This window comes from Lampris incognitus, chromosome 2 (assembly GCF_029633865.1).
Source record: "Lampris incognitus isolate fLamInc1 chromosome 2, fLamInc1.hap2, whole genome shotgun sequence".
In the NCBI taxonomy this organism is placed as follows: domain Eukaryota; kingdom Metazoa; phylum Chordata; class Actinopteri; order Lampriformes; family Lampridae; genus Lampris; species Lampris incognitus.
In genome coordinates, this window is record NC_079212.1 from 34,694,020 (window position 1) to 34,721,819 (window position 27,800).

At 44.3% G+C, this 27,800-nt stretch overlaps 1 protein-coding gene across 2 annotated transcripts; it reads right to left on the reverse strand.

The window, feature by feature from the left end:
* Nucleotides 1–257: 257 nt before the first annotated feature.
* Nucleotides 258–25,801, reverse strand: xpc (xeroderma pigmentosum, complementation group C). Of its 2 annotated transcripts, XM_056274106.1 has the most exons (13): nucleotides 25,557–25,801; nucleotides 24,319–24,427; nucleotides 23,981–24,065; nucleotides 21,215–21,372; nucleotides 20,763–20,883; nucleotides 20,260–20,349; nucleotides 19,148–20,008; nucleotides 18,620–18,780; nucleotides 12,547–12,628; nucleotides 12,127–12,258; nucleotides 9,089–9,258; nucleotides 2,782–2,875; nucleotides 258–2,243 (listed from the first exon to the last, which is right to left on the reverse strand). In XM_056274106.1, the coding sequence occupies exons 1-13, from the start codon at nucleotides 25,660–25,662 to the stop codon at nucleotides 1,890–1,892; spliced, it is 2,523 nt and encodes an 840-aa protein (XP_056130081.1). In that variant the 5' UTR covers nucleotides 25,663–25,801; the 3' UTR covers nucleotides 258–1,889. The 2 variants fall into 2 exon arrangements, with proteins under 2 accessions (XP_056130081.1, XP_056130082.1); XM_056274107.1 differs by lacking the exon at nucleotides 20,260–20,349.
* Nucleotides 25,802–27,800: the final 1,999 nt, after the last annotated feature.

Here is a 27,800-nt window from a genome sequence, read left to right on the forward strand (position 1 = left end):
TGACGCTCTCTAGGCTGTGTGTGTGTTTCCTTAAATCCTGCTTGAAACAGTGACCTTGTGAGTAATCTCTCTGTTTGTCCCTTAATCTAAGATTTGCTCAAATCCATTTGTGGACTGTAATCAAAAGATATTAAAACAGCAACAAAAAAATTAATCTTTCCAGGACAAGAATTTAAAGGTCTTCATGTGGTATCTGTGTGACGGCTGTTATCATAAACAGTCCATATTTCAATTATGCTTATTAGTCAGAGGTCACAGTGGAAATTGTTTTTTTTACATGCTGTTATCCTTGACAATTTTAAGACGCATGCACTCAGATGCATGTTACACACGTGTTTTCAAAGTAATCCCTGATCAACTGAAATTAATATATAAAGATGCGCTTACACAAGAGGAAAAATAGCACAAATGTAATTTTTGTCATTTTCACTTGCATTTAAAAAAATTCTTAGAAAAATACTCCCAGTACAAAACATTATTTACCATTATGAATACGGTTATTTTCTGTCACATTCCAACACGGTAAGAGATGTGAGAGATTGCATAAAAAGAAAGAGATAAGGGTGTGAAAGGGAATGCTACAGAGTGTGAGGCAGTGTGAGTGAAGGAAAGGTTGAATAAGAACCATTCAAAATAGACAACAGAACCTCCTGGGAAGCAGCCTAACTAGAAAGAGAAAGACAGACAGAAAGAAAATACTATACAGGTGTGACATGAGCGGAAATGTTCACATGTCGGGCATGGACGTGAGTGAAATCTCGCATCTGTTGATGTGGTGTTTGTGTGTGTTAGGCCAAGGAACCAGTTTACTGATTCCCTGGTGTTCAGTCTAACAGGTGACAGTGAACACCTCCCGGAGAAGAGGTTTGAGTGTTTTCTAGGCTTTGTGTCCACAGAGAGTTCACACTGACCCACATTTACTATGGACAGGAACTGATTCGTAATTGAGAGTATGTGTACAGTAGCACAGGAAACCCTTTATAACTTGATATCACAGCTCATATCGGTAGCCATCCTGTATGCCTCCACAAGCAGTTGATCTAAATCAATGGGGGAGCACAAATTGCATGTTTGACTGCAATTCATATGTAGTTATACAGAGTATGGATAACATAAAGGCCAATCGGGGTACTTGTGAGGACTACGCTACCGATCTCTGCTAGTATTACAGAATTATCCAGCAACACATTTTCAAACGTTTTTGACGATGCAGATAGCTAGTACATAAAAGTTAACATTACATAAAAGTTAACATTATAACAGGTTTACATAACAGTGTCATAGAAGTACAAAACAGACATTTCGATTCTGTGTTACGGACATAAAAAAAATAAAGACATTTTTTCAATGGGAATCCAAGCCCTCCATCCAAGCATAATCCAAGCATTATCTCCTGGCTATTTCCTGTATTTGTTTAACTTCTCTGAGCATATCAACAAGCAGCTGGTTTTCAAGGAACGCAAATCCATTTCCACCTATCACCTATTACTGACTGAGCACGGTAACATGATGTTGCCATGACAGGCCAAATCCTCAAACCTGGAAAAAAAAACCCCAGAACAGGCATGTTGATGTGGGCAACTCCCTAAACAATGAGGCACATAAGCAAGGCTTAATCCAATTTCAAGGTATCTGAAAATCTTCCAGGGGGAAGTATCAGGTGGGGAAAAAAAAGCCGTATCAAGGGCTTTGTCCCCCCCCCCCCCAACTGTTTTCCATCATGTATTGAACCTCTTTTCTCCGGAGTTTGAGCCTGCATCTGAATAGAACCCAAGTACTGTAGGGTTTTGGAACGGTGCCTCTAATTTGTGGCTAGTAGATGTTTTACATTATACTGAAAAGGAGAATAATGCTCTCTGCCAACCTTTGGGTCTTTTTTATGTCCAACATCACACTCTCTCAAATGGAAACAAGTTTTTCTCCTGCCCTCTCTTCTCTCGTTTACTTGTCTTCTTCTTCAGTCCACTGGCACTAGCTTCATCTCCCTCCTCCTGTCTGTTTTGGGGCCAGGACATGGCCAGAGTCTCAGCTGCTGTCTTAGCTCTAGGACCTTCACTCTCACCGTCCTCATCATCAGAGGAAAGCCCGCCTCCTCCGTCAACATCTTGGGTGTGAGTTTGATGCGAGGCTCCTGCTCCAACGGGTCCCTGGTTCTTCTTGCCGTAGCGCTGTTGAAGCCTCTCTCTGATCAGAAGGCCCTTCACCAGAAGAGTCCAATTGGAAGTTGCCCTCTTCTCTCGCTTCTGGGAAAAGGAGAAGGAGAAAAAAAAGTGCCACGGTATTTTGGTGCATGAAGTGAGGTTGATTGAAAGGATGTTCACAAACAGTCTTACTGTAAATGACTTCAAATGACAAAAATGTTCACAAGAACTATCTTAGATCCCACAGCTCATAATTGTAGGAGTAGTGGGATAACCACAATAAGGAAATTTCATTTTAAGGTCACTGAGACAGATATCAATTAATAATTCTGATCACAATATTTCTGAATTATAATTTTTCAATTACTTACAGTCATCAAGCCCTAGTGCCCACTCTAACTCACAAGCTCACATTGCACAAAAAGCATAAATGTAAATAGTATATAATAATGTTTATGACAATTAAAAAGATAATAATATTAAATAAATAAAATTCCATAAAGTAACAACATGACAAAGTTAATTTCACATGAATTCACAAAATCCACTAAAACGCACACACACACACACACACACACACACACACACACACACACACACACACACACACACACACACACACACACACACACACACACACCTCTTTCTCCCTCTGTTTCTGTATCTCCTGTTCCTCTACCCAGGCTGCTCTGAGGACCTCCTCATGCTCCTCACACACAATGTAACCATCAGTCCTAAAATACACAAAGACAGACACATCTATCCATGTGATAGCCACGAGATACAAAAAGCACATCTCCATTAAATGTAATTTGAAAAGTCTTTTTACCAGAGATTTGTAGAATTTAATATACAGTTAGAAATATCTAATAAAGACTGCCATAGCATTTGCATGATCACAAAAAATGAGTGATAGGCAATTTAGCATAGTTTTCTTGCGCTGACTAATCTGAAAAATCCTGATTGTCCTAAAACATTACGCTGCTGATGCTCGAAGCAAGTGAAAACAAACAAGAAACATTTTCATATCCTCTTTTAGTCTGGTATATGTTTTCACACATATATTATTGCACCCTGCATCTAACCAAACAGTGCCAGTTGACAACGCATACATACATACATATATACATATATACATACATATATGCATACATATATACATATATACATACATACATATATACATACATATATATATATATACACATATATATGTGTGTGTGTGTGTGTGTGTAGGTACACACAGGGTGTTGTGATGCATCTAGTGCAGCAGCGTGTAGTTGGAGGGAAGGTGCATGTGTTCTTCCAACCCGCTTGTGTCCCTCCTGCCCTTAGCTTGCTGCCGCTGGCTAGCCTTTGTGGCGAATAGGGAAGCATCCTAGCGTGTAAGCCTTCCCTTGCCAGTACATAGCCTCTCCTTCACCAAGACTCCTGCCAGGCCTCCCCGTGGCCACACATGGTAACTGGGGTCTTGCGGCCCCAGGCTAACTTGGCAGGGGATCTCGGAGCGGCAGTGGGCCCCAGAGATATGGTGTGCAGGCCCACCCTGGTGGACACGCCCTGGCACCTATCAACCACTGCCCCGCTGCCTTGTGGGTGAGTCTGGAAGACATAAGGCTAAGGGAGCTTACCCCAACAGAAAAGCAAGCTGTGGCGGCACGCTTCGAGGCGGTTCCTGAAAAACTGGATTTCCGGCAGCCCCCTGCAGTTGTGTGGAAGTGCTGGTCGTCTAGGGATCCCCCTTGCCATCGGAACCATCTCCTCTACAATCAAGTCATGTGGCGTTGGGAGAAGCGCACCCCCCATGCCACTTTAAAAACCATCTCTGCGCAGGTATCTTCTGCTATCTGAGTCCCCGACCTCACAAAGTCTGGCGGCGATGGAGTATCCAATGACGGGAGCAGGCCTGAATGAGCTAGGAGCTCTTAGTTGGAACTCTGCACGCCAGCGGCACAGGGCAACGGTCGTTAGCAGCTGGGATTGAGTGGCAGCTGTTTCCGGCAGACCCCTGTGCGTCTGAGCAGCCCTATTTAGGGACCGCACTGCTCATCCCTTTCAGGGAACGGCCTAGAAAAGGTGGCCCAAAAATTGCCCACTCAACACTGCGCCTAGGCAGGGAACCGCACCTGCCGGGCCATTCCACTATGCGGTCGAAAAACAAACATTATACCACTAAGATTTGCAGCATGGAACATAAGAACACTCCTGGACGTCAGCCATGGTACGGACAGAACAGCACTTATTGCTAGCGAGCTGAGGCGCTATTGTGTGGATGTGGCGGCACTCAGTGAGACAGGCTCCTTGAAGAGGGCTCGCTCAATGAAGTAGGAGAGGGCTATACCTTCTTTTGGAGAGGATACCCCCTAGGAGGTCAACACATCCATGGAGTTGGTTTTGCAATTAAGAACAGTCTCTTACCCAAACTCGAAGAAACACCAGTGGGCATTAATGAGCGGCTTATGACTCTCTGTATACCCCTTGCAAAATGTCGATACATCACCTTGATAAGTGCCTATGCTCCAACTTTACCATCTCACGATGAAGAGAAAGATCGCTTCTACCAGGCACTCGATGATGTACTCATCAACATCCCAAGGAGCGACAAAGTCATTTTGCTTGGTGATTTTAATGCCCGAGTTGGGAAGAATATGCAAAATTGGAATGGAGTGATTGGCGCCCACGGCATTGGAAAAGTCAACCCCAATGGCATAAGACTTCTTAGTCTGTGCTCGGAACATGACCTCACCATCACAAACACCATTTTCCAACAAAAGAATAAATACAAGGCATCCTGGATGCATCCCAGATCCAAACACTGGCACCTGCTTGATTATGCTATCGTGAGGTGGGTTGATCTTAAAGACGTGCTCCTTACAAGAGCTATGCGAGGAGCAGACTGCTGGACAGACCACCGTATGATCCTGACAAAAGTCAGAGTACGTGTCCGACCCTTGAGACGCCAATCTGGGCCAAAAAAGAAACCACTCCACTGCGCCAGACTATCCAACAGACAATCCCACCCGAAACACCTTCCGTCGTTCTCTAGCCGACAGCTTAGTTGACATTGAACAACTGATCAACTCAGAGTCTGGGATGGATGAAAAGTGGACCTCTCTGAGCACCACCCTCTTTGACAATGCAGCCCAATCCATTGGCTTCAAAACCAAGAAACATCAGGACTGGTTTGATGACAATGCCGGAACGATCTCCACCCTCCTGGACAACATGCATAAGGCACACAGAGCTGCCCTCAGCAACCCACTATCCCAACCTCTCAAGAAAAAATGGCAAGACCTCCGCTCTGAGGCCCAAGCAACTCTGCGGAAACTGCAAAATGACTGGTGGATTTTGAAAGCCAATGAAATCCAGGCTCATGCAGACAGGAACGACATGCATGGTTTCTATGATGCAGTTAAGGCCATCTATGGCCCCAGAAACTGCTCCCTGACACCCGTTAGGTCTGCTGATGGAACAACTCTCATCAAGGATCAGGCCCTGTTAGTGGAGCGGTGGGCCGAGCATTTTAACACCCTGCTCAACCAGCCCACCCCAGTGGACTCAACTGTACTGGCAGAACTCCCTCAACAGCCTACCTTGCAAGACCTAGACCTCCCACCATCTTTTAAAGAAATCCTACATGCAGTCAAGACCCTAAAAAACAACAAAACCCCTGGACCTGATAATATTCCAGCTGAAATCCTCAAGGAAGGAGGCTACCTCTGTACGAGGACACTGTATCTCCATATCCTTGAGGTGTGGAGTCGCGAGTGTGTCCCCCAACAGTGGAAAGATGCCAACATTGTGGCCATTTATAAAAAGAAAGGAGACAAATCCATCTGCTCCAACAGTAGGGGTATTTCACTGCTGGCCATTGCAGGAAAGGTTCTAGCCAAGATCATGCTCCGCAGACTAACACTCGCAATAGCCGAACAGGTCATACCAGAGTCACAATGCGGCTTCTGAAAGGATAGAGGGACCATTGACATGATCTTTGTGACACGCCAGCTCCAGGAGAAATGCAGAGAACAGCACAAGGATCTATACATAGCATTCATAGACCTCTCAAAGGCATTTGATACAGTTAACCGGGCCCTGCTGTGGCAAGTCCTGAAGAAATTTGGATGTCCACCCAAGTTTCTTACCATTCTTGGACAGTTTCACTCAGGAATGATGGCCCGAATGGTAGTGGGGAACCGCAGTTCTGAGCCCTTTGGTGTGCAGACTGGAGTCAGACAAGGCTGTGTGCTAGCCCCAGTCCTGTTCAATATCTTCTTAGTCTCTGTTACAACACTGTTGCGAAGGAGGCTGGAGAAGCAGGCTGGAGTCACCATTGACTTCAGGCTTGATGGTAACCTATTTAACATCAGGAGGTTTCAGGCAACCACCAAGTTGACCTCTGAGACCATTATTGAGCTACAGTATGCCGACGATTGTGCCCTGGTAGCTCACACACCAGAAGCTCTACAAAACACTCTGTCGGCAGTTGTAACTGCATACAGGAGAATGGGACTGATCATCAACACCCAAAAGACAGAGGTAATCTGTCAGTTGACTGCCGGCCTCCCAAACCACCCAACAACCTTCACAGCAGAAGGGCAACAACTGGCCACTGTTCCTGCCTTCAAATATCTGGGAAGTATGCTATCCGACACCTGCAAAATAGACGATGAGATTCAGCACCGCCTCAAACAAGCCTCAACATCTTTTGGCCGTCTAAGGAGAAGGGTTTTCCAAAACAGCAACCTCAATCTCCACAATAAAGTGCTTGTTTACAGAGCAGTGTGCATCTCCACACTACTCTATGGATATGAGGCATGGACCATCTACAGCCACCATCTCAGAAGCCTGGAGGCCTTCCATGTAAAATGTCTCCAGAGGATCCTTGGCATTACTTGGGAGGACAGAGTGCCACACACAGAGGTGTTGGAGCGGGCAGGCAGCTGCAGCGTGGAGTCCACCCTAAAACACCATCAACTCAGGTGGCTTGGGCATGTTATTCGCATGCCCAGCGAACGACTCCCATGAAAAGTCCTCTACGGCCAACTACGCCTTGGTCAACGCACTGCTGGTGGGCAGAAGAAGCGGTTCAAAGACCAAATGAAGACCACACTAAAAAGATGTCAGATCAACCCCTCTTCTATGGAGGAACTTGCTTTCTGCCGCACAACCTGGCGCTCTCACATCTCAGAGGGAGTGAAGTACATGGAAACCCAGCGCACACAACCCCGTGTAGCAAAGCGTGCAAAGAGGCATGCTTGCAAAGCTACCACTACCCCCTCCAGCACCACTTTTACATGCCCAGTCTGCAACCGCAACTGTGCATCCAGGATCGGACTATTCAGCCACCAAAGGACACACAAATAGAAGAAGATGGTCATCATCGGGCACGATGGACAACCAGCAAGCAAGCAAGTGTGTTTGTGTGTGTGTGTGTGCGTGACACATGAAGCTTGTACTGCAATGTATTAAAGTTTTTTTCCTACATCTATCTTTATATATATATATATGTATATATATATATATATATATATATATATATATATATATAACAAAGAAAAGGTTTTCTTTGTTGAATCACATTAGCAGCTGATGAGTGCGTGACGCACAAAACAAGGTTGTACTGCTATGTATTAAGTTTTTTTCCTACATCTATATTGATATATATATATATACACTACTTATATATACGTATATACATATATATACCACCATAGAGCACTTTTATCAACATCATCAATGGTGTTGATAAAACTGCTCACACACACACACACACACACACACACACACACACACACACACACATATATATATCAACACAGATACAGGAAAAAAAATTGTTAATACATTGCAGTACAGGCCTGTTTCATGCGTCACACTCATCAGCTGCTAATGTGTGTGTGTGTGTATATGTGTATATATATATATATGCACACACGATTCAATTCCTTTGTATATATATATATATATATATATGGCCCTGTGAGAGACACCCAGGGTGTCTCCCTGTCTGCCACTCAATGACTGCTGGGATAGGCTCCAGCATCCCCGTGACCCTCAGAGCAGGATAAGCAGTTTGGATAATGAATGAATGAATGAATGTACTGCCTGGTAACATGGTCATCACCGATTATATTCCAGTTAGCCAGTTTATTTGGACCCTTCGCACACCTCTGAGTGGCTTTCTCCACACAGCTTTAACCACTGTGAACTATCAAACTTCATGACAGTGTACAACACTTGAGAAAATCATTTTCTATAAACATATTCATTCCTTGCTGAGCAAATACTACTTAAATAAAGGGAGTAAAAGCTAAGCTTTAAAAATTCAAATGTAAATCTTCACATCTTCGCTGCTTCTTAGCTCACACAATCGTTGTCTTACAAAAACAAACTACAAGTCAAAGAAACAGTATAGTAAGTGAACCGTTAAGTCAAATAATGACGTCTAGTATTACTAGAAGCTGAGATCGTATATAACCCATGTTAGGAAGTTTTAAATTATTATCACAGAACATCTCTTTTGTCCATGATCAATGAGCAAAAGAAAAGCAAAGTCAGAAGTCTTTCCCGAGAGAGAGAGGTTTCCCAAGAGAGAGGTTACATTTCATCCCTTTTAATATGGGAGATGGGAATGATTAGGCATCCATTTATACCGAACTACTTTCACCTATTGTTACTTTTGCAAATCAATCAATATTAGGTAAAAGGGTGCGAACTACTTTCACCTATTGTTACTTTTGCAAATCAACCAATATTAGGTAAAAGGATGCGAACTACTTTCACCTACTGTTACTTTTGCAAATCAACAAATATTAGGTAAAAGGGTGAATCTTTATTAATAAGAATTTGGGCAGTCCATAAAAGCCACAGCAGATTTTAACAATAGAAAATAACAGGCTCAATAACTTTCCCCACAGGGGTTGTGTTAGTGTGTAGTGTCATCTTACACAGCATGTGAGTATCCCCCATGGAAATCGAAGCCTGTGACAGCAGGGGCAGCATCTACATCTAGTTTCCTCGCCACGCGGTGCAGGTTGGGCAGCCTCAGGTGAACGCAGCCCACTGGTAACATACACGGCTTAAACAGATATACATTACCATAGTCGTTACGAGGAACCTGGGCAGAACAAACAAAAACACACAACAGGTCACTAGTCAGAATCAGAAAGTTTTATTGACTAAGTTAGTTTGCATCAGTCAGAAATGTATTAAAAATCAAAAACTGGACTGGAGTGCTTCAGGACAAGTCTCTGACTGTCCTTGAGTAGCCCAGCCAAAGACCAGACTTAAACATCATAGAACATCTGTGGAGAGACCTGAAGATGGCAGTTCAGATGCTTCCCATCCAATCTGATGGCACTTGAAAGGATCTGCCAGGAAGGATCTGTCTCCTCTCTTAACAATTTCTGCCCTCTTGCATCCAAATGTGCTTGTAATGCCCCCCCCCCCCCGTCCATGGCTCACTGAGGTCATCAGAGCAAAGGGCGGGGCTCAGGGCAGCAGAAAGAAAATGGCATAAAAACAAGAGTCCACTGACCTCAGTGACCATCGGTGTCTCCGAGCATCACTCTCCTCCAGCTTAAATACAGCTAAGACCACTTATTATCAGAACAAGATCTGTGGCGCCACTGATGCTCGAAAAATGTTTTTTGCTTTTAACCCAATCTGCCTCCTCCTCCGACCTCCACTCTCCTGACATGTTCGCCTTGTACTTTACTGATAAGGTTTCTGCCATCAGTAACCAGTTCTCTGAGGCTGACCAACTGACCGGGGAGGAAGTCTCCAAGCTTCTGCTGGACTCTCATCCCACTACCTGTCCGCTGGACCCGATACCATCCAACCTCCTACAGACCATTTCCCCCAAACTTAACCCTAGAGTCACACACATCAACTCCTCCTCGCTTACAACGGGTTGTTCCCCATTGCATTTAAGCAAGCTCTGGTCACCCCGCTGCTCAAAAAACCTACACTCAACTCAGCCCAGGTTGCAAACTCCAGACCAGTTTCAATCCTACCCTTTCTATCAAAAATACTTCAGCACACGGTCTTTAACCAAGTCTGACTTCATTTCTGAGAACAAGCTGTATGATCCAAATCAGTCTGGCTTTAAGTGGGGTCACTCTACAGAGCTGCACTCCTGTCGGTAATGGAATCACTGCATTTGGCTAGAGCTGCAGGTCAGTTCTCGGCTTTATTGCTACTAGATCTGTCAGCTGCTTTTGAAACTTAACCACCAAATCCTCCTCGCCACACTCACTGAGCTTAGTATCTCAGGATCTGCCCTCCACTGGTTCATGTCCTACCTCTCAGGGAGATCTTTTAGAGTGTCTTGGAGGGGAGAAGTGTCCAAACCACACGGCTTATCAACAGAGGTACTTCAAGGGTGTGTTTACAAATGTTGTGTTTACAAATCGCAACAGACAAATCCTATTTATCATACCTTTAAGCAAAACACTAAACTCTTCCCTGTATGTCACGCAACCGCATCAGCTAAATGCCAAAAAATTAATTCATTTGTTTATTTTCTATGCCTACTACATCCCATCAAGTCTGTGGGAGAGTTGGAGCCTATCCCAACAGGCATCAAAAGGGAAGGGAGAAACTCTGCTTGAGGCACCAGCCCACATATACAATCACTTGCACTCCCATTCATATCCATGGTGGATGCCTATTTCAAACTCTCCATGTAAGCTAACATGCCTATCTCTTTATTGTGAGAGGGAATTTAACAAGAGTTGATACTTGGTATGTCCACATCTGTTTTGTAGACCGCTTCTCTGTATGTTTATCTGACCCTTGTTTACTGTAATTTGTTGAACTAATCAGAGTACTCTGGGTCTAGGTCTGAGTCATCTTCTTGTTAGGCTACTGGAATACACTTCTCGCCAGCCTGTGTAATTCACTCACTGCAAAGAATACAGAACGATGCTGTGTGCTTAGTTTCAGCCTGCTAAGATTTGCACACATCCCCTCACTTTGTATCCGATACTGGATCCTAGTTCTTGCTGGCATGAAGTTCATAACCTTGATGTTGGCTTTCCAGGCAGTTCAAGAAACTTTAGTCACATACCTGCAAACCCATATCAACATGTATGCTCCTGCTTCCTCTGTTCGTTTGACCTCTGAAAAACTGTCTATGCCCTCAACAGGTCCACCATCTGAGAACCAGACTTTTCTCTCACCTGGCCCCAAAATGGTGGAGTGAACGCCTGTTTTCCGTCAAGGCTACAGAGACTTATTTCACTCAAGAAATGCCATAAAACTTGTGCCTGAAATGTAGGTAGAGCATATCTACATTTACATCAAAGGCTTTGAGCTGATGTTACTTGTTGTCCACTGTGACTTACAGCAAAAAGTGAAATAGGCTTCAATTCTAAAAGCACAAAAATTACAAATCAAAAACGAATATGATGTAATATTCATGCCTTTGAAACCCTTTTATTATCCCTGTGACCACAAAGTAGTTTAAAAAGTACAACGGAAGAAATGGAATGAGCTTTTTGAGAAGAGATAGAGGGGTATTTTTTATTAATATTTAAATGTTAAATGGACTGCATTTATATAGCGTTTTTCTAGTCTACCGACCACTCAAAGCACTCTACACCATATGCCTCACATTCACACACACATTCACACACTGATGGCGGAGGCTGCCATGCAAGATGCTAACCTGCTTATCAAGAGCAGTTAGGGGTTCAGTTTCTTGCTCAAGGACACTTTGACACACTCTCTGGATTGTGCCAGGGATCGAACCAGCGACCTTCTGATTACTAGACGACCTGCTCTATCTCCTGAGCCATGCAATACAGGAAGCAATTATAGTCACTAGAAAGGGAACTTAATTCAGTAAAGACTAGGGAGAGATACGAAGATGACGTTTTCATCCGCAATGGGAGATATGAATTATGTTTCCCCATTTACCTTGTCATAATTGTCACAGCTCTACGTTTCATTCCACCCCCCCCACACACACACACATCCCTACCTTCCCGTCCACAGCTAAAGGAGGTTGGTACTCCTCTGTTTGCCACTCCCCAAAAAGAGGCAGGTCATTTTCATCTTTCTGCTCTGACATCATCCTTGCCTTTCGAGAGCGATTGGAGAAACCCTTCACCATCTGACCAGGGAGAGAGAGAGAGAGAGAAAGAGAGAGAGTGAGAAAGAGAGAGAGAGCGAGAGAGAAAGTGAGAGAGAACAAGATGTAGTTGTAATAGTGAAAGAATGATGGAGAGAGCAAGACTTCGATGGAAAGAAAGATGGTGTGAATGAAATAAATGAAATAAGAAACAGAAGAGAAAAGAAAGCATAAACAGAATAAAAAGAACAATGTTTAAAAAACCCTGAAGAAAAGCAAAATAATAATAAAAATAAAAAAAACTAACAGAGAGAAAAAAGTGCATCTCACTTTGAATGGCTCCTCTCCCAGTCTGACAGTCCGTGCTTCTTTTAGCCACGTGTCTCTGGAGTGGAGTGTGTGCACACAGTCCCTGTGAACACGTTGGAAAAACTTCATATCTTTTCATCTAATATATCATCATGTTATGATAAGATGCTGTCATCATCCTAGTAAGTCGCTCTCCTTTCACACGCCCATCTGCAAGGGAGGTCAACGTGCAGCATCAACCGCAGAACAACATCTCAGGAGCTGGTCATTTAAAGCCTTTGAGCCATTAGGCTGAGCTCTCCTTTCCGCTTCATGATTGTAAATACAGTTTGGTCTCTGAACAACTAAACGACCAGGTTTAAGGATCAAACTCTATGGCAAAGTTAGAAAATATTGGCTGTGAGCTTTTCAACTAGCTGTTATCTGAATGTAGGCACAGTTTAGTGTATAATAGTACATTTCTGATCAGTGTTGGTTCTAAAATGCCAGGAATTCTTTTTTTTTTTTCGGATTTTCCCCCTATTTCTCCCCAGTTGTATCTGGGCAATCACAACCCAGCCACTGAGGATGCACAAGCCAGTGCATCCTTAGTGCCGGTCCCAAGCCCGGACAAATGGGGAGGGTTGCGTCAGGAAGGCCATCCGGCGTAAAATCTTTGCCAAATCAAATATGCGGATCATAAATAAGACTTACATACCGGATCGGTCGAGACCCGGGTTACCAACGACCGCCACCGGTACTGTTAACCAGCAGGGTGTCGGTGGAAACTATGCTACTGTTGGGCGAAGGAGAAGGAGAGGGGGAAAGCATGTCCAGAGGCAGCTAGAGAGGAGGAAGGGTAGGCATGTGGAGGTGAGAGTTGGAACTTTGAATGTTGGCACTATGACTGGTAAAGGGAGAGAGCTGGCTGACATGATGGAAAGAAGAAAGGTAGGCATACTGTGTGTGCAAGAGACCAGGTGGAAGGGGAGTAAGGCCAGGAGTATCGGAGGTGGGTTCAAACTCTTCTACCATGGTGTGAATGGGAGGAGAAATGGGGTAGGGGTAATTCTGAAGGAAGAGTATGTCAAGAGCGTGCTGGAGGTGAAGAGAGTGTCAGACAGAGTGATGAGTATGAAGCTGGAAATTGAAGGTTTATTGCTGAATGTTATCAGCGCATATGCCCCGCAAGTTGGGTGTGAGATGGATGAAAAAGAAGAATTCTGGAATGAGTTGGACGACATGGTGGAGAGGGTACCCAAGGAGGAGAGAGTGGTGATTGGAGCGGACTTCAATGGACATGTTGGTGAAGGGAACAGAGGTGATGAGGAGGTGATGGGAAGGTATGGAGTCAAGAAGAGAAATGTGGAAGGACAGATGGTGGTCGATTTTGCGAAAAGGATGGAAATGGCTGTGGTGAATACATATTTCAAGAAGAGGGAGGAACACAGGGTGACGTACAAGAGTGGAGGAAAGTGCACACAGGTGGACTATATCTTATGTAGAAGGCGCCATCTAAAAGGGATTGGAGACTGCAAGGTGGTGACAGGGGAGAGCGTAGCTAGGCAGCATCGGATGGTGGTCTGTAGGATGACTTTGGAGACCAAGAAGAGGAAGCGAGTGAAGACACAGCCGAAGATCAAATGGTGGAAGTTGAAGAAGGAAGACTGTTGTGTGGAGTTCAGGCAGGAGTTAAGACAGGCACTGGGTGGTAGTGAAGCGTTGCCAGATGGCTGGAAAACCACTGCAGAAATAGTTAGGGAGACAGCTAGGAAGGTACTTGGTGTGTCATCAGGACAGAGGAAGGAAGACAAGGAGACTTGGTGGTGGAATGAGGAAGTACAGCAAATTATACAGAGGAAAAGGTTGGCAAAGAAGAAGTGGGATAGTCAGAGAGATGAAGAAAGTAGACAGGAGTACAAGGAGATGCAGCGTAAAGCAAAGAGAGAGGTGGCAAAGGCAAAGGAAAAGGCATATGGTGAGTTGTATGACAGATTAGACACTAAGGAAGGAGAAAAGGACTTGTACCGATTGGCTAGACAGAGGGACCAAGCTGCAAAGGATGTGCAGCAAGTTAGGGTGATCAAGGATAGAGATGGAAATGTGCTGACAAGTGAGGAGAGTGTGCTAAGAAGGTGGAAGGAATACTTTGAGGGGCTGATGAATGAAGAAAATGAGAGAGAGAGAAGGTTGGATGATGTAGGGATAGTGAATCAGGAAGTTCAGCGGATTAGCAAGGAGGAAGTGAGGGCAGCTATGAAGAGGATGAAGAATGGAAAGGCAGTTGGTCCTGATGACATACCTGTGGAGGCATGGAGATGTTTAGGAGAGATGGCAGTGGAGTTTTTAACTAGATTGTTTAACACAATCCTGGAAAGTGAGAGGATGCCTGAGGAGTGGAGAAGAAGCATACTGGTACCGATTTTCAAGAACAAGGGCGATGTGCAGAACTGTAACAACTACAGAGGTATAAAGTTGATCAGCCACAGCATGAAGATTTGGGAAAGAGTAATAGAAGCTAGGTTAAGAGGAGAGGTGACGATCAGCGAGCAGCAGTATGGTTTCATGCCACGAAAGAGCACCACAGATGCGATGTTTGCTTTGAGAATGTTGATTGAGAAGTATAGAGAAGGCCAGAAAGAGTTGCATTGTGTCTTTGTAGATTTAGAGAAAGCTTATGACAGAGTGCCGAGAGAGGAGGTGTGGTATTGTATGAGGAAGTCAGGAGTTGCAGAGAAGTATGTAGGAGTGGTGCAGGATACGTATGAGGGAAGTGTGACAATGGTGAGGTGTGCGGTTGGAATGACAGATGGGTTCAAGGTGGAGGTGGGATTACATCAAGGATCAGCTCTTAGCCCTTTCTTGTTTGCAATGGTGATGGACAGGTTGACGGACAAGATCAGGCAGGAGTCTCCATCGACGATGATGTTCGCGGATGACATTGTGATCTGTAGCGAGAGTAGGGTGCAGGTTGAGGAGAGCCTGGAGAGGTGGAGGTATGCACTGGAGAGAAGAGGAATGAAAGTCAGTAGGAGCAAGACGGAATACCTATGCGTGAATGAGAGAGAGGACAGTGGAATGGTCAGGATGCAAGGAGTGGAGGTGACAAAGGCATTTGAGTTTAAATACTTGGGGTCAACTGTCCAAAGTAACGGGGAGTGCAGTAGAGAGGTGAAAAAGAGAGTGCAGGCAGGTTGGAGTGGGTGGAGAAGTGTGTCAGGAGTGATTTGCGACAGAAGGGTATCAGCAAGAGTTAAAGGGAAAGTTTACAAGATGGTTGTGAGACCAGCTATGTTATATGGTTTGGAGACAGTGGCACTGATGAAAAGACAGGAGGCGGAGCTGGAGGTGGCAGAGTTGAAGATGCTAAGATTTTCACTGGGAGTAACGAAGAAGGACAGGATTAGGAGCGATTATATTAGAGGGACCGCTCAGGTTGGACGGTTTGGGGACAAAGCAAGAGAGGCAAGATTGAGATGGCTTGGACATGTGTGGAGGAGAGATGCCGAGTATATTGGGAGAAGGATGCTGAATATGGAGCTGCCAGGGAAGAGGAGAAGAGGAAGGCCAAAGAGGAGGTTTATGGATGTGGTGAGGGAAGACATGCAGGTGGCTGGTGTGACAGAGGAAGACGCAGAAGACAGGAAGAAATGGAAACGGATGATCCGCTGTGGCGACCCCTAACGGGAGCAGCCGAAAGTAGTAGTAGTAGTGTATCTGGGCAATCACCTCGCTCTCTGAGCCGTCCCGGTCACTGCTCCACCCCCTCTGCCCATCTGGGGAGGGCTGCAGACTACCAACAACATGCCTCCTGCGATACATGTGGAGTTGCCCTCCGCTTTTTTTCACCTGACAGTGAGGAGTTTCACCAGAGGGACGTAGCGCATGGGAGGATCACGCTATTCCCCCCGTTCCCCCTCCCCTGAACAGGCGCCCTGACCGACCACAGGAGGCACTAGTGCAGTGACCAGGACACATACCCACATCCAACTTTCCACCTGCAGACATGGCCAATTGTGTCTGTAGGGATGCCCGACCAAGCCAGAGGTAACACAGGGATTTGAACTGGTGGATTTCTTAAGTTTTAGCGTAGCTTATCCTCTCCTTGTGCTGTAGATTAGCAATTTCTTCTCTATCATTTCATTCCTTTCAGAGCTGCTGTGCCTCCAGGATTTTGCAATGACGCGATCGCAACAATTAACACAAATTCAGCCAATCTCCATGAATTCTGCACGACCTTAAAATCTTGTCTAATCAGCGCAACTTTTCCGCAAATTTGACCAATTATTGTAGTTTCCCGCAAGTTTCACCAATCAGCAGTCCCCGGCACAAACCATTGAGCCATACGTCACCAAACTCACTTCCTTGTTTCTGGTTGTGAAGATGCAGACATGTGTGCCACGACCATCTCACATTTACCGACTAAAACTACCGCCCAATACCGTGCAAGGCAATTCCCTGATGTTCTGCACGAAAGCAGGGGTAAACTGTTTTGCACCACGTGCAACGTTGTGGTGGAACATAAACGAAAGCTATCGATTGACAAGCACTTTTCTACCGCAAAACACACCCGGAGAATGGCTGAAACGTGTGGACAACAGACAAGACAAATCACCATAACACAGGCTGTTACATCCAGATCTACTGCAAGCGCGGAAAGACTCAAGGTGAGTTAGATTCAATATGCATGGTTAGTGGTAACGCGTGCTTGCCTGTTTGCATGAATTTTTGTAACCCTGAGCCTTTTTTTGGTAAGGTACTTATAACACTCAGAACAGTGCGGTTTTATTCTCACTGGAACAAGCTGCCTTTGATTTTTTATGAATTTTATTACAACAAAAAATCACAACTATTTTTGCAATTTTCACTTGCTCTGGCAAGTTCATTGCAAAAACAGCGGCTAAAAACATTGCAACACGTATTGCAACTTTTTTTTTAGAAAAGCTTCCATGAAATCAGGCATTTTAGTCCGCAACAATCCCAAACAAAGCCTGCGAAATCCTGGAGGGACTGCTTTATGGTTTGGGAAACACTATAAAGCCAGTAAGGCCCAGAATTCAGATACACGATTTTTAATTTTTTTACCAATAACTGATAATTTCCAGGGCCATTTTGGCCAATATCAACACCACTATTTTTCATTTCATTGCATTATCAATTTGTGTCTTAATTTTCACTAGCTGACCATGCCCATTATTATACTGCAACTGTGATGCCCAACATTGATGCAGATGTCTAAAAACAATGCTTTATTAGTACCTGTCCTGATTTGCTCCTAAACACTAAACTGTTTACAAGTGTCTGCATTCACTGAAGGAGATGAGCAAAAACTACTTCAACTTAAATGGAGAAAAGATGGAACATTTATTTTGGCATAATATTTTCAAACATCTTTACTCTTGCATTTATTTTAGAACAGTTCAGCCCTTGAAACGTTCCTGTAAAATGCTAACAAACTGTTATACCTCAAGTGAAAACAATTTTTTGCAAATACCAAAAGGGGATATGTTTCTTTGCAGGCTGTCATGCAACCTGTCTTTCCCGCAATGCCTGTTATCGCTGTTGGCAACTGATGATATTGATGTGACATACAGGGCATAATTTTGTTATTTGGTCCAATACCAATAGTATATTTTAAAAGAATTATTGCCTGATACAATAAGTTGACCAATATATCATGCCCCTATAGCCTTGATCTTTGAATTCCCGATTTTGGTTGTTTATGTTGTCGACCTTGGAATCAAGCTTATTTAATAGCTGTACAAATTGCAAGTTTCTTTAAATAAAAGTGTTGACAGAATACAGGTAGATGAAATGAAAATGATTTTCCATAGCCTTGTGAATGAGACCAGTCTCCAGAGGTCATCACACTGTAAGATTTATGACTTTGTCTCTGTCACCATTGATATTTACAGTTCTGCTGGGTTGTTTCCCAGCTAAGCAGCCCCTTTGGTTTGGTCTCCAAAACTGCGATTGGAACATCTGATTTTCAGAAGGGCACGTCCTTTCAAACCACTCTCTGAAATGTAGGCCTAGAGGTATGTTCGATTTGTCTTGGGCGGCTGGGTTTCCCCAGCAGTCCATCTTGGACATGAGTGAACAAATTGCCACTGACCTCGAGTACACAGCCTCTCTCCTGCAGTATCCCAGTACAGCCGCTGTGGGGGGGTAGATAGCCTCGTATTTCAGTAGGTGTCGCTTTAAGACATACAGAGGATGGTTCTTATACTCCGCTATAGAGGTAGGCAGAGGTTTGTCCAGCAGCTTAGCATTGAGCTAGGGGAGGTAGAAATGGACAGGGGAAAGAAAGAGAAAGAGATGGTATCAATAAGAGTACAGGAGTGGACTGCGTGTACATGTAAACCAAATGCTGTTGATATGTCTCTTTTATCTTCCATCCATCTGTCTGTCTCATGTTTTTGCAACCTGCGTTTCCATATATCCCCTCTGAGTGCATGTCACTTTTGCCTTTGTCTCATATTCTCCCGCCTTACACATTCAGATGTGTGTGTGTGTGTGTGTGTGTGTGTGTGTGTGTGTGTGTGTGTGTGTGTGTGTGTGTGTGTGTGTGTGTGTGTGTTTGTATGTTTACGTGTGTAGTATATCTGTCCTATCTGTCTGTCTCTCAACCTGCCTGTCTCACCTCCTTGTCCTCTCGTTTGTCCCTCTCGTCTTCTTGTCCCAGGAACGGCTCCAACGTCTCCTCCCACCAATCTTCATCCACCCTCCTCTTTCTGGACGACGTCATCCACGTGGGGTCGTATTTCTTGCCCAGGTCCTTCAGATGGCCCTCCTCGTCCACCGACACCACGTACGTCAAAGGTTGTGTTGCACTCCGGGAGCAGAGTTGCGGCTGCCCGACACCGTGTTCCACATCCACGCAGACCCAGGTGGCAGTTTTGTACAGATATACTTCCAACCACTCGTCCGCACCCCCTCCCTCTCTTTGTTTCCCACTTCTTCGATTTGTCCTTTGGCTCGTCTTTCCTTCCTCTGCTTCTTCTCCCTCTTCCTCCCAGTCCTTGTCTTCTTTTTTCACCCTCTCATTTTCTTGTTTCACAGCCGTTTTGCTGCAGTTTTTTGTTTTGGCCTTGCTCTTGTCTTTAGCCTTCTTCCCCTTCTTGGGTTTAGCCCTGCCCTCGAACTCTCCGCTCTCCTCCTCACTGGTCACCTGAAACTCATCCCCATCGCTAGGCTCCTCCTCTTCCCCCTCGCTGTCACTCTGCTCCTTGTAGTTGACCTTTGAGGCTATGCTTCGGCGTTTGGCATTTTTCGGTTTTTGCCCTCCAACTATTATCCTCCTCTCTCCCTCCTCTTCCTCATCCTCTTTAACATCTTTCTTCTTGGCTTTCTTTCCACCTCTCTCTCCTGTGCTCCTCCCCGCCGCAGCAGGTCGCTTGGTACCAGGGGAGGCTTTGGGTTCAGGAGAGATCTTTTGGGAGGTTTTCTGGGTGTTGGGCTTCTTCTCTCCTTGGGGACTGCCAGCACCTTTAGCTCCTTTGCCCTTTGGGACAGATGGGGGAGAGGGTCAGAATGGGCGTGTGCAACCACACACACAAAAACACACAACTCTTTAAAAAAAAAAGAATCTCAAATAACATTAACTCCTCCTTGTGATAACTCAGTCATTGCTCAGAGTTGCAATACAGCACTTAACTGTGAATTCATAATAATTAGCAGGGAAGCTGAGGAAAATGCTACTGTAGCATAGCATGACTCCTATATAATTACTTCCACCTTCAATGAATGACAGACCTTGGCAGGAGGGAGTTTGAGAGAAATTGGCTGCAGAGAAACAACCAATCGGCAGAAGAACTGCAGAGACCGCAGGACCAACAGGAACAGCTGCAGGAAATGTAACATGCTCAGGGGTCAAAGGATAGAACCACAACTGCATCCCAGCCATGATAGGATGATAAACCTTATTTTTATTCTATTCAATTAAATTCTATTTCATCTGGAATGCACAACTGAAGTATATATGCTTAGATGTTTGACAAATACGACACAACTATGACAATAAAAATGGTTGATTGACACTTATCTTCAATGTCATGCTCGTTTAGAATTTTCATGTGTTGTGGACATCATCACAGACTGTCACAGAGTTTGACTATGAATGCAAAACTCATTGCTATGTTGGATACCATTTTGTTACCATAGTGATGACATAACCCATCTTCCAGGGTGAAGACTAGATGTCATTCATTGCAGCAGTGATAGACAGTAGACCAATTGGCTGCTACAGTCATACTAACGTGCGTCATCTCCTGATGGTTCCTGGCAGACAGGCTGGCCAGTCGTCTCTCCAGCAGGGCCCTGGGGTCTAGATGCTCCTCGTAAGGAAGACTTGGGTTGAAGGTGAACGTGGCTCCAAACCTGGAAAAAAAGAGGAAAGGGGTAATGATAATACAGCTGCAGTGATGGGTTGTATCACTAAATATTAAGAGTGGTGTACAGTAAAGTAAAGGTGAGTAAGAGAATCCATAAATGAACTGAAAAAATTAATGACTCCCATCTCACTACTGAAAGCATCATGATAAACACGACTGGGACTCATAAAAACACATACACACAAACACACACATTTATCACATAAATGTAGTATATATCTCGCATCAACACACACACACACACACACACACACACACACACACACACACACACACACACACACACACACACACACACACACACACACACACCTCACCATTTAAGCAATCCAGAGAGATAGTTTTGGTCAATGCGCTTCTTGGATACCATGGTGAAGTGGGCGGGCAGTAGGGACAAAGTGATAGCCAGCAAATCTGGTTCACTGCACAGGCGGTTCCGGAACATCCCATTAGCTATCAGGCACAGCAAGTGTACCTAAGTGACCAATCAGCATTCAGTGTGAATCAATAAGCATTGAGGTGTGGCTGTGTTTGCACCAGTTCTGTTCAAGTCACAAACCAAACCTAATCTAACTTAAGTAATTACACTTTATTTTCAATGGATGAGGCAGACATTATTTTTTGTGTCTGTGTGTGATTACAATGTGATACTTTAATCATCTTTCATCCTTTGCACTTGTGGCTGTTACAATGTTACAATTTCATTTAGCAGACGCTTTTATCCAAAGCCAAGTACACCTGACATCGGCTGGATACAATTGGGGAGAAAAAAAAAAGAAGGGGGGGGGGGAGTAAAAAAAAAAAAGACCACGCGCCCAAGTTTTGATAGAAAGGTTAGAAGTGAAACCGGCTTGTAGTTTTCAACCTGGGCTGGGTTGAGTGTAGGTTTTTTGAGCAGCGGAGTGACCAGAGCTTGCTTAAATGCAGCGGGAAACACACCCATTGTAAGCGAGGAGTTGATGTGTGTGACTGTGAGGTTATGTGTGGGGGAAATGGTCTGGAGGAGGTTGAATGGTATCGGCTCCAGCGGACAGGTAGTAGGACAAGAGTCCAGCAGAAGCTTGGAGACTTCCTCCCCAGTCAGGGAGGAGAATGAGGTGAGTGAGGTACTGTTAGCTGGCAGTGGCAGACAGAGCTGGTCAGCTTCAGAGAACTGGTTACTGATGGCAGAAACCTTATCAGTAAAGTATAGAGTCTAGAGTGAGCAGAGTGGAGGTCAGAGGAGGAGGCGGATTGAGAAATGAGTTACGAGCATCAGTGGCTCCACAGATCTTTTTCTGATAGTAAGTGGTGTAAGCCATTTTTAAGCTAGAGGAGAATGATGCTAGGAGACACTGATAGTCACCAAGGTCAGTGGACTCTGGTTTTACGCCATTTTCTCTCTGTAACTCAGAGCCCTGCCATGACCATGAAAATGAACATGAAATCTCTACATCTACACACCAGGGGTCTCAAATTATGTGCCATAGAGGGCTAAGAGGGTGCAGGTTTTCATTCCGACCAATCACTACACCAGCTGATTTCATTAATGAGCTCCCATGCCAGAGTTGTGAAATTACCTGGTGTAGTGATCAGTTAGAATGAAAACCTGCACTCACTTGGCCCTCTATGGCACAAGGTTTGACCCCCCCCCCCCCGGGTCTACACTGATCATGTTGCAAAGCAGCAAATAACTGTAAATAAGCTTCTTTTTTTAAGTTGGTGTCCATAATGGTTCCAATTTAGCGGCACATTCTCAAGCATGAAAAAGCAAGAGAGGCAAGACTGGCTCCAAGATGGCTTGGACATGTGTGGAGGAGAGACACTGGGTATATTGGGAGAAGGATGCTGAATATGGAGCTGCCAGGGAAGAGGAAAAGCGGAAGGCCAAAGAGGAGGTTTATGGATGTGTTGAGGGAAGACATGGAGGTGGCTGGTGTGACAGAAGAAGATGCAGAAGACAGGAAGAAATGGAAACGGATGATCCGCTGTGGCGACCCCTAATGGGAGCAGGCGAAAGTACTAGTAGTAGTAGTAGTAGTAGTAGTAGTAGTAGTAGATTCTCAAGCATGAAATTCAGCCTAAAACACAAAAAGCTTTTCTTTATAGCTATTTTGTATATTGTTCCTGTGAAAATATTCATAGACATAATCAACAGCTTAAAGTCATAGAAATTTTTTTTTTGTTTAGATTTTACCCCCTTTTTCTTCCCAATTGTGCTGGTCAATTACCCCACTCTTCTGAGCTGTCCCAGTCACTGCTCCACCCCCTCTGCCAACCCAGGGAGGGCTGCAGACTACCACATGCCTCCTCCGATACATGTGGAGTGGCCAGGCGCTTGTTTTCACCTGACAGTGAGGAGTTTCGCCAAGGGGACGTAGCGTGTGGGAGGATCACGCTATTCCCCCCAGTCCCCCCCAAACCACCACCACCACCACCACCAAACAGGTGCCCTGATCGACAGAGGAGGCGCTAGTGCAGCAACCAGGACACATACCCACATCCGGCTCCCCCCTTGCAGACACGGCCAATTATGTCTGCAGGGATGCTCGAGCAAGCCGGAGGTAACACGGGGATTTGAACCGGTGATCCCCATGTTGGTAGACAACGGAATAGACCGCTATGCTATCCGGACACCGAAGTCATAGAACATTTTATTTTACACTTGAACCACAAGGAAAGCTACTGGCAACTCTTCTACCAACTTGCTATTGCTCTCCACTTCAATTTCTATATTTACAGTTATCATAAATAAAATGTATGAAAATACTCTGTGTTGCCTACTGAAAATTTTTTGGGTGCATGTGACTGAATAAAGTTGCTAATTTAGATGGGCCCAGTGTAAAAACAGCACTTCTTACATACAATGTGAGTATACCTATTAACGAAAAACAAGACTAAAATGTCACTTCTGGTATCGTAACAGTTTCAAATATCAGAGTGGATATACAGGTAAAGCAAAAGTGGAATATAAGGAACACTTATAACTAATAATTATCATTGCTAACATGGTATCTTAAACCCAGATAGCTGGGCTATGACACAGCCCACCTGCATAGTGTGCATGTACGGGTTTGTGTGTGTGTGCATGTGGGTGTATTCACCTTATGCGTGTCCATCAATAGGTCCTTGTTGAAGCGATTGACCATTCGTCTCAAGTATGCCTCAAACTCTGCCTTCCTCTTCTCCCTGGCCATTCAGGAATAGTAATTCATCAGTAATTACCATGGAAATGAACTGGTAAATGAAGTTTCTGCAACGACTTCATGCACACAAGAATGCACACACTTTGCTTAAAGTTAAAATCAAATGTGATCAAATATGTATGAGTGATATGTGGAAAAAAATGTAATTTGTATTGTTATTCTGTAAAGCACCTCAAGCTCCTGCCTCGTGAGTGTCATGACTTTAAACTGAATATAGTTCTCTCGCTTACACTTACTTTTTCAGTCTTCTCTGCTGGAGAGCTGGAGTCTCAATCTCTATTTCTACTGGCTGAGAGGGAAGGGCAGGCTCCGATGGTTCTGCTGGACCCAGAGGTTCAGACAGCTCTGAAGATAGAAAGACACACGCACACGCATGCAAACACACACACACACACACACACACACACACACACACACACACACACACACACACACACACACACACACACACACACACACACACACACACACAAAGTATATAATTAAAGAATTGCACAGGCATAGTATAGTTTGGCAGGTCCATTATACTTTAAGACTCACCCGGTGTTCATAGTCTCTGTCTCAACATCTCACACAGATATTTAACACAAGAAAAAGAAACTGCCAATGCAGCATGGTCTGGTGGTTTTACTGAACCTGAGGGCTCAGAACCTCCGGGAAAACTGACAAAGTGAGTCATTCTGTCTCTCATGCCAGCATAGTTTTCATTCAGTCCTCTTGGATTCCAATTGTCTGCATGTTCCCATGTTCCATCAAGTTAAGTAAAAGACTTCTCGAAAAAAAAAAAACTTGATGCCGGTTAGAATGAACTCTAAGACCAACTCAAGCTGGCAACTCAAATCAATGCTATAATTAAAAATTATTGCAGTTCTATGAGCACAGGTCTGCAGACTTCACTTTCTATCCACAGGCCATCAATCTGATGAATACTTAAAATAGTCATACAGTGTCAGAAACAATCCCCGTACAATATACCTGTAACATTGAACATCCACTGTACCTACAAATACTAAATTATATATATGTTAGTATATACTAAATTATCTACAGGGAACAAGCCAAAAGAAGAAGATAGTGTATATAGTTATATATCCTGTAGTTTAAACAGTTTTAACATATCATCTGTCAAAAATAAATCGAAGCATGCTGTATATACTGTATATTGTATGCATGCATATTCTGTCATGTCGACCTACTTCATGTAACTAAAGTAACCTGTTAACATATTTATTCCAGCATCTTTGCACCATTGCACTAGTTTCTTCCTTTTATAATATCATTTCTCTTGAGCAAGACACTGAACCCTCAGCTGCTCAGTTACAAGCAGCAGAAGACTGCTGTTGAGCTGGAGAGTTCTCAGGCACAGCAGTGTGTAACTGTATGAATGTGAAACAGGGCGGTGTTGTGAAAGAGCTAGCATGTCAGTGCACTGTCCCTTAAAACATAAAAAAAAAATACCCCATCATACTCTCACCTTCCACTTCCTCCCAATCATCTTCCTCACTCTCCTCCTCCTCGCCTTCCTCCATCTTCTCTATCACTGGCTGCACAGTGTCTGCTGTGACAACAGGCGATTTCATGGCCACTGTTTGGAAGTCATCATCATCATCAGTTTCTTCCTCCTCCTTCAGCAGAGGCTGGAAATATTTACTAGGAATGATCGAAGTAGAAGTGATGGAGGTGGAGACCCTTGTTGACTTGGAGGAAGAATACAGTTTAGGCTGGACCTTCCTCTGAAGCGTCTTCTCTTCCTTTGTAGTGACTGTGACAACAGGCGATTTCATGGCCACTGTTTGGAAGTCATCATCATCATCAGTTTCTTCCTCCTCCTTCAGCAGAGGCTGGAAATATTTACTAGGAATGATCGAAGTAGAAGTGATGGAGGTGGAGACCCTTGTTGACTTGGAGGAAGAATACAGTTTAGGCTGGACCTTCCTCTGAAGCGTCTTCTCTTCCTTTGTAGTGACAATACCTGTGAGGGAAAGCAGAGAGACAAGTAGGCTGACTTTCACTATTGCTATGAATTAATAGTTAGCACTCTAATTATCATCAGTCATCAAGTGAAAAGAAAGAAAGAAAGCCACTTTATTTTGTCATTGTACCTTACAATGAATTGTATTCTTACAATGAAATTTGTTTTCTGCATTTAACCCATCCTATTTTATAGGAGCAGTGGGCAGCTGCAGCACCCGGGGACCAACTCCTGGTCTTCTTTCCATTGCCTTGCTCAGGGGCACAGACAGGAGTATTAACCCTAACGTGCATGCCTTTTTGATGGTGGTAGGAAACCAGAGCACTCAGAAGAAACCCACGCAGACACAGGGAGAATATGCAAACTACACAAAGAAAGGACCTGGGACAGACTGGGGTTCGAAACCAGCACCTTCTTGCTGTGAGGCAACAGTGCTACACACTGGGCCACGATGCCGGTGGTTTGCATAGTTGCCTCAAAACAGAGGGTCCTGAGTTCTGTGTGGAGTTTGCCTGTTTATCTGTGTTCCTGTGGGTTTCTCCCAACAGTACATGTATGTGAATGTTCTGTGAACTACAGATTCTGAATCCCTATAGGCATGAATGGTGTTGGAGTGATTCTGTGGGAGGGCCCTGTGATGGGCTGTCCTGACAGGCTCCAGCCCCCTAGGGCCCAGAATTGGATTAAGCAGTTGAGCACAATAATGAATGAATGGTCTACATCGGTATGATTATGGCTTTGGCCCATGCATTTTTTTAATATTGTGTGCCACTAACATCGGCAGACAAAGCATTGAAGCTTACATTCACTGTAAGCTGTTCTGAATAACAGATTGGAAGTACTGCTGGATCTACCATATCGGCAATCTGGGCACATGCCCAGGGCCCCCTGAGCGCAAAAGGGTCTTCCACAATGGGAAGAAAAAATAGTATGCATTTTTTTTTATGTTGGGCTCTACAGAAATATGACACAAAACTTGACCCATTCTCTCTGATCTTGATAATTATGCAATAAGAACGAAATAAAAGTTTTTTTTCCAAGAAAACTGGAAAGAAAATCATGATTGATTGTTTTATTGGTGAGATGGCTGGGCAAGTGGTGACTGGTGAGCAAGCGGCAATGCACTGTATAGATTGGCTAATGGTCAAGGTGGGTGGGCATAGAGAGCAGGGGGCTTGCACTGCACAGATTCAAGATCAGTTTTTCTTACACCAAGTCAAGGTTAAAAACAGTGGAGTTAATTTTTACCTGACCCACTATCAGTTAGGTTGTTCAGTGACAAGTGTGCAGGAAAAATTGCCAAGCAGCAGAAAATGGAAAAGGAAAGAAAAGAAGTAACCACAATAAAAGATGTCCCAGTAATAAGTAGATTTTTTCAAAAAAGCTAAACAAAGTGAAGAAGAGGGCATTCTGATGGAGGATGTCGAGCTAGCTAGTAGTAACGATAGCCTGGACGCATCTACCCTCGGTTGCAGCAATGCATAACTGGATTTTGAGGACTTGGATCACAGAGTTTAAAAAGAAAAAGTCAAGACAGAAGAACTTCTAAAGGTGAGAACCATTTGATTATGTTGTCTGTGCATTGAACAGTATTATCTGTTGTGATTGTGTGTTGCTGTACATTTTGTGGATGAGTTTATTTGATATGCTGTTTGCATAATGTGTATTGCATCACTGTGGTGTAATGCTGCGATGTTGTATTGGCGTCAGTTTGTCAAGTTCATTATATATTGGCTTTTGCAGTTC

Bases quoted from the DNA above. Each gene is read 5' to 3' on its own strand.
- xpc (XM_056274106.1), bottom strand. From the start codon at position 25,662: ATGAAATCGCCTGTTGTCACAGCAGACACTGTGCAGCCAGTGATAGAG. The intron at 20,884-21,214 runs GTGAGGTGTGTG...CTTTTTTTCCAG, and splicing joins CTCTCTGGATTGCTTAAATG to GTTTGGAGCCACGTTCACCT. The intron at 12,259-12,546 runs GTGAGATGCACT...CTCCCTGGTCAG, and splicing joins TGGGAGAGGAGCCATTCAAA to ATGGTGAAGGGTTTCTCCAA.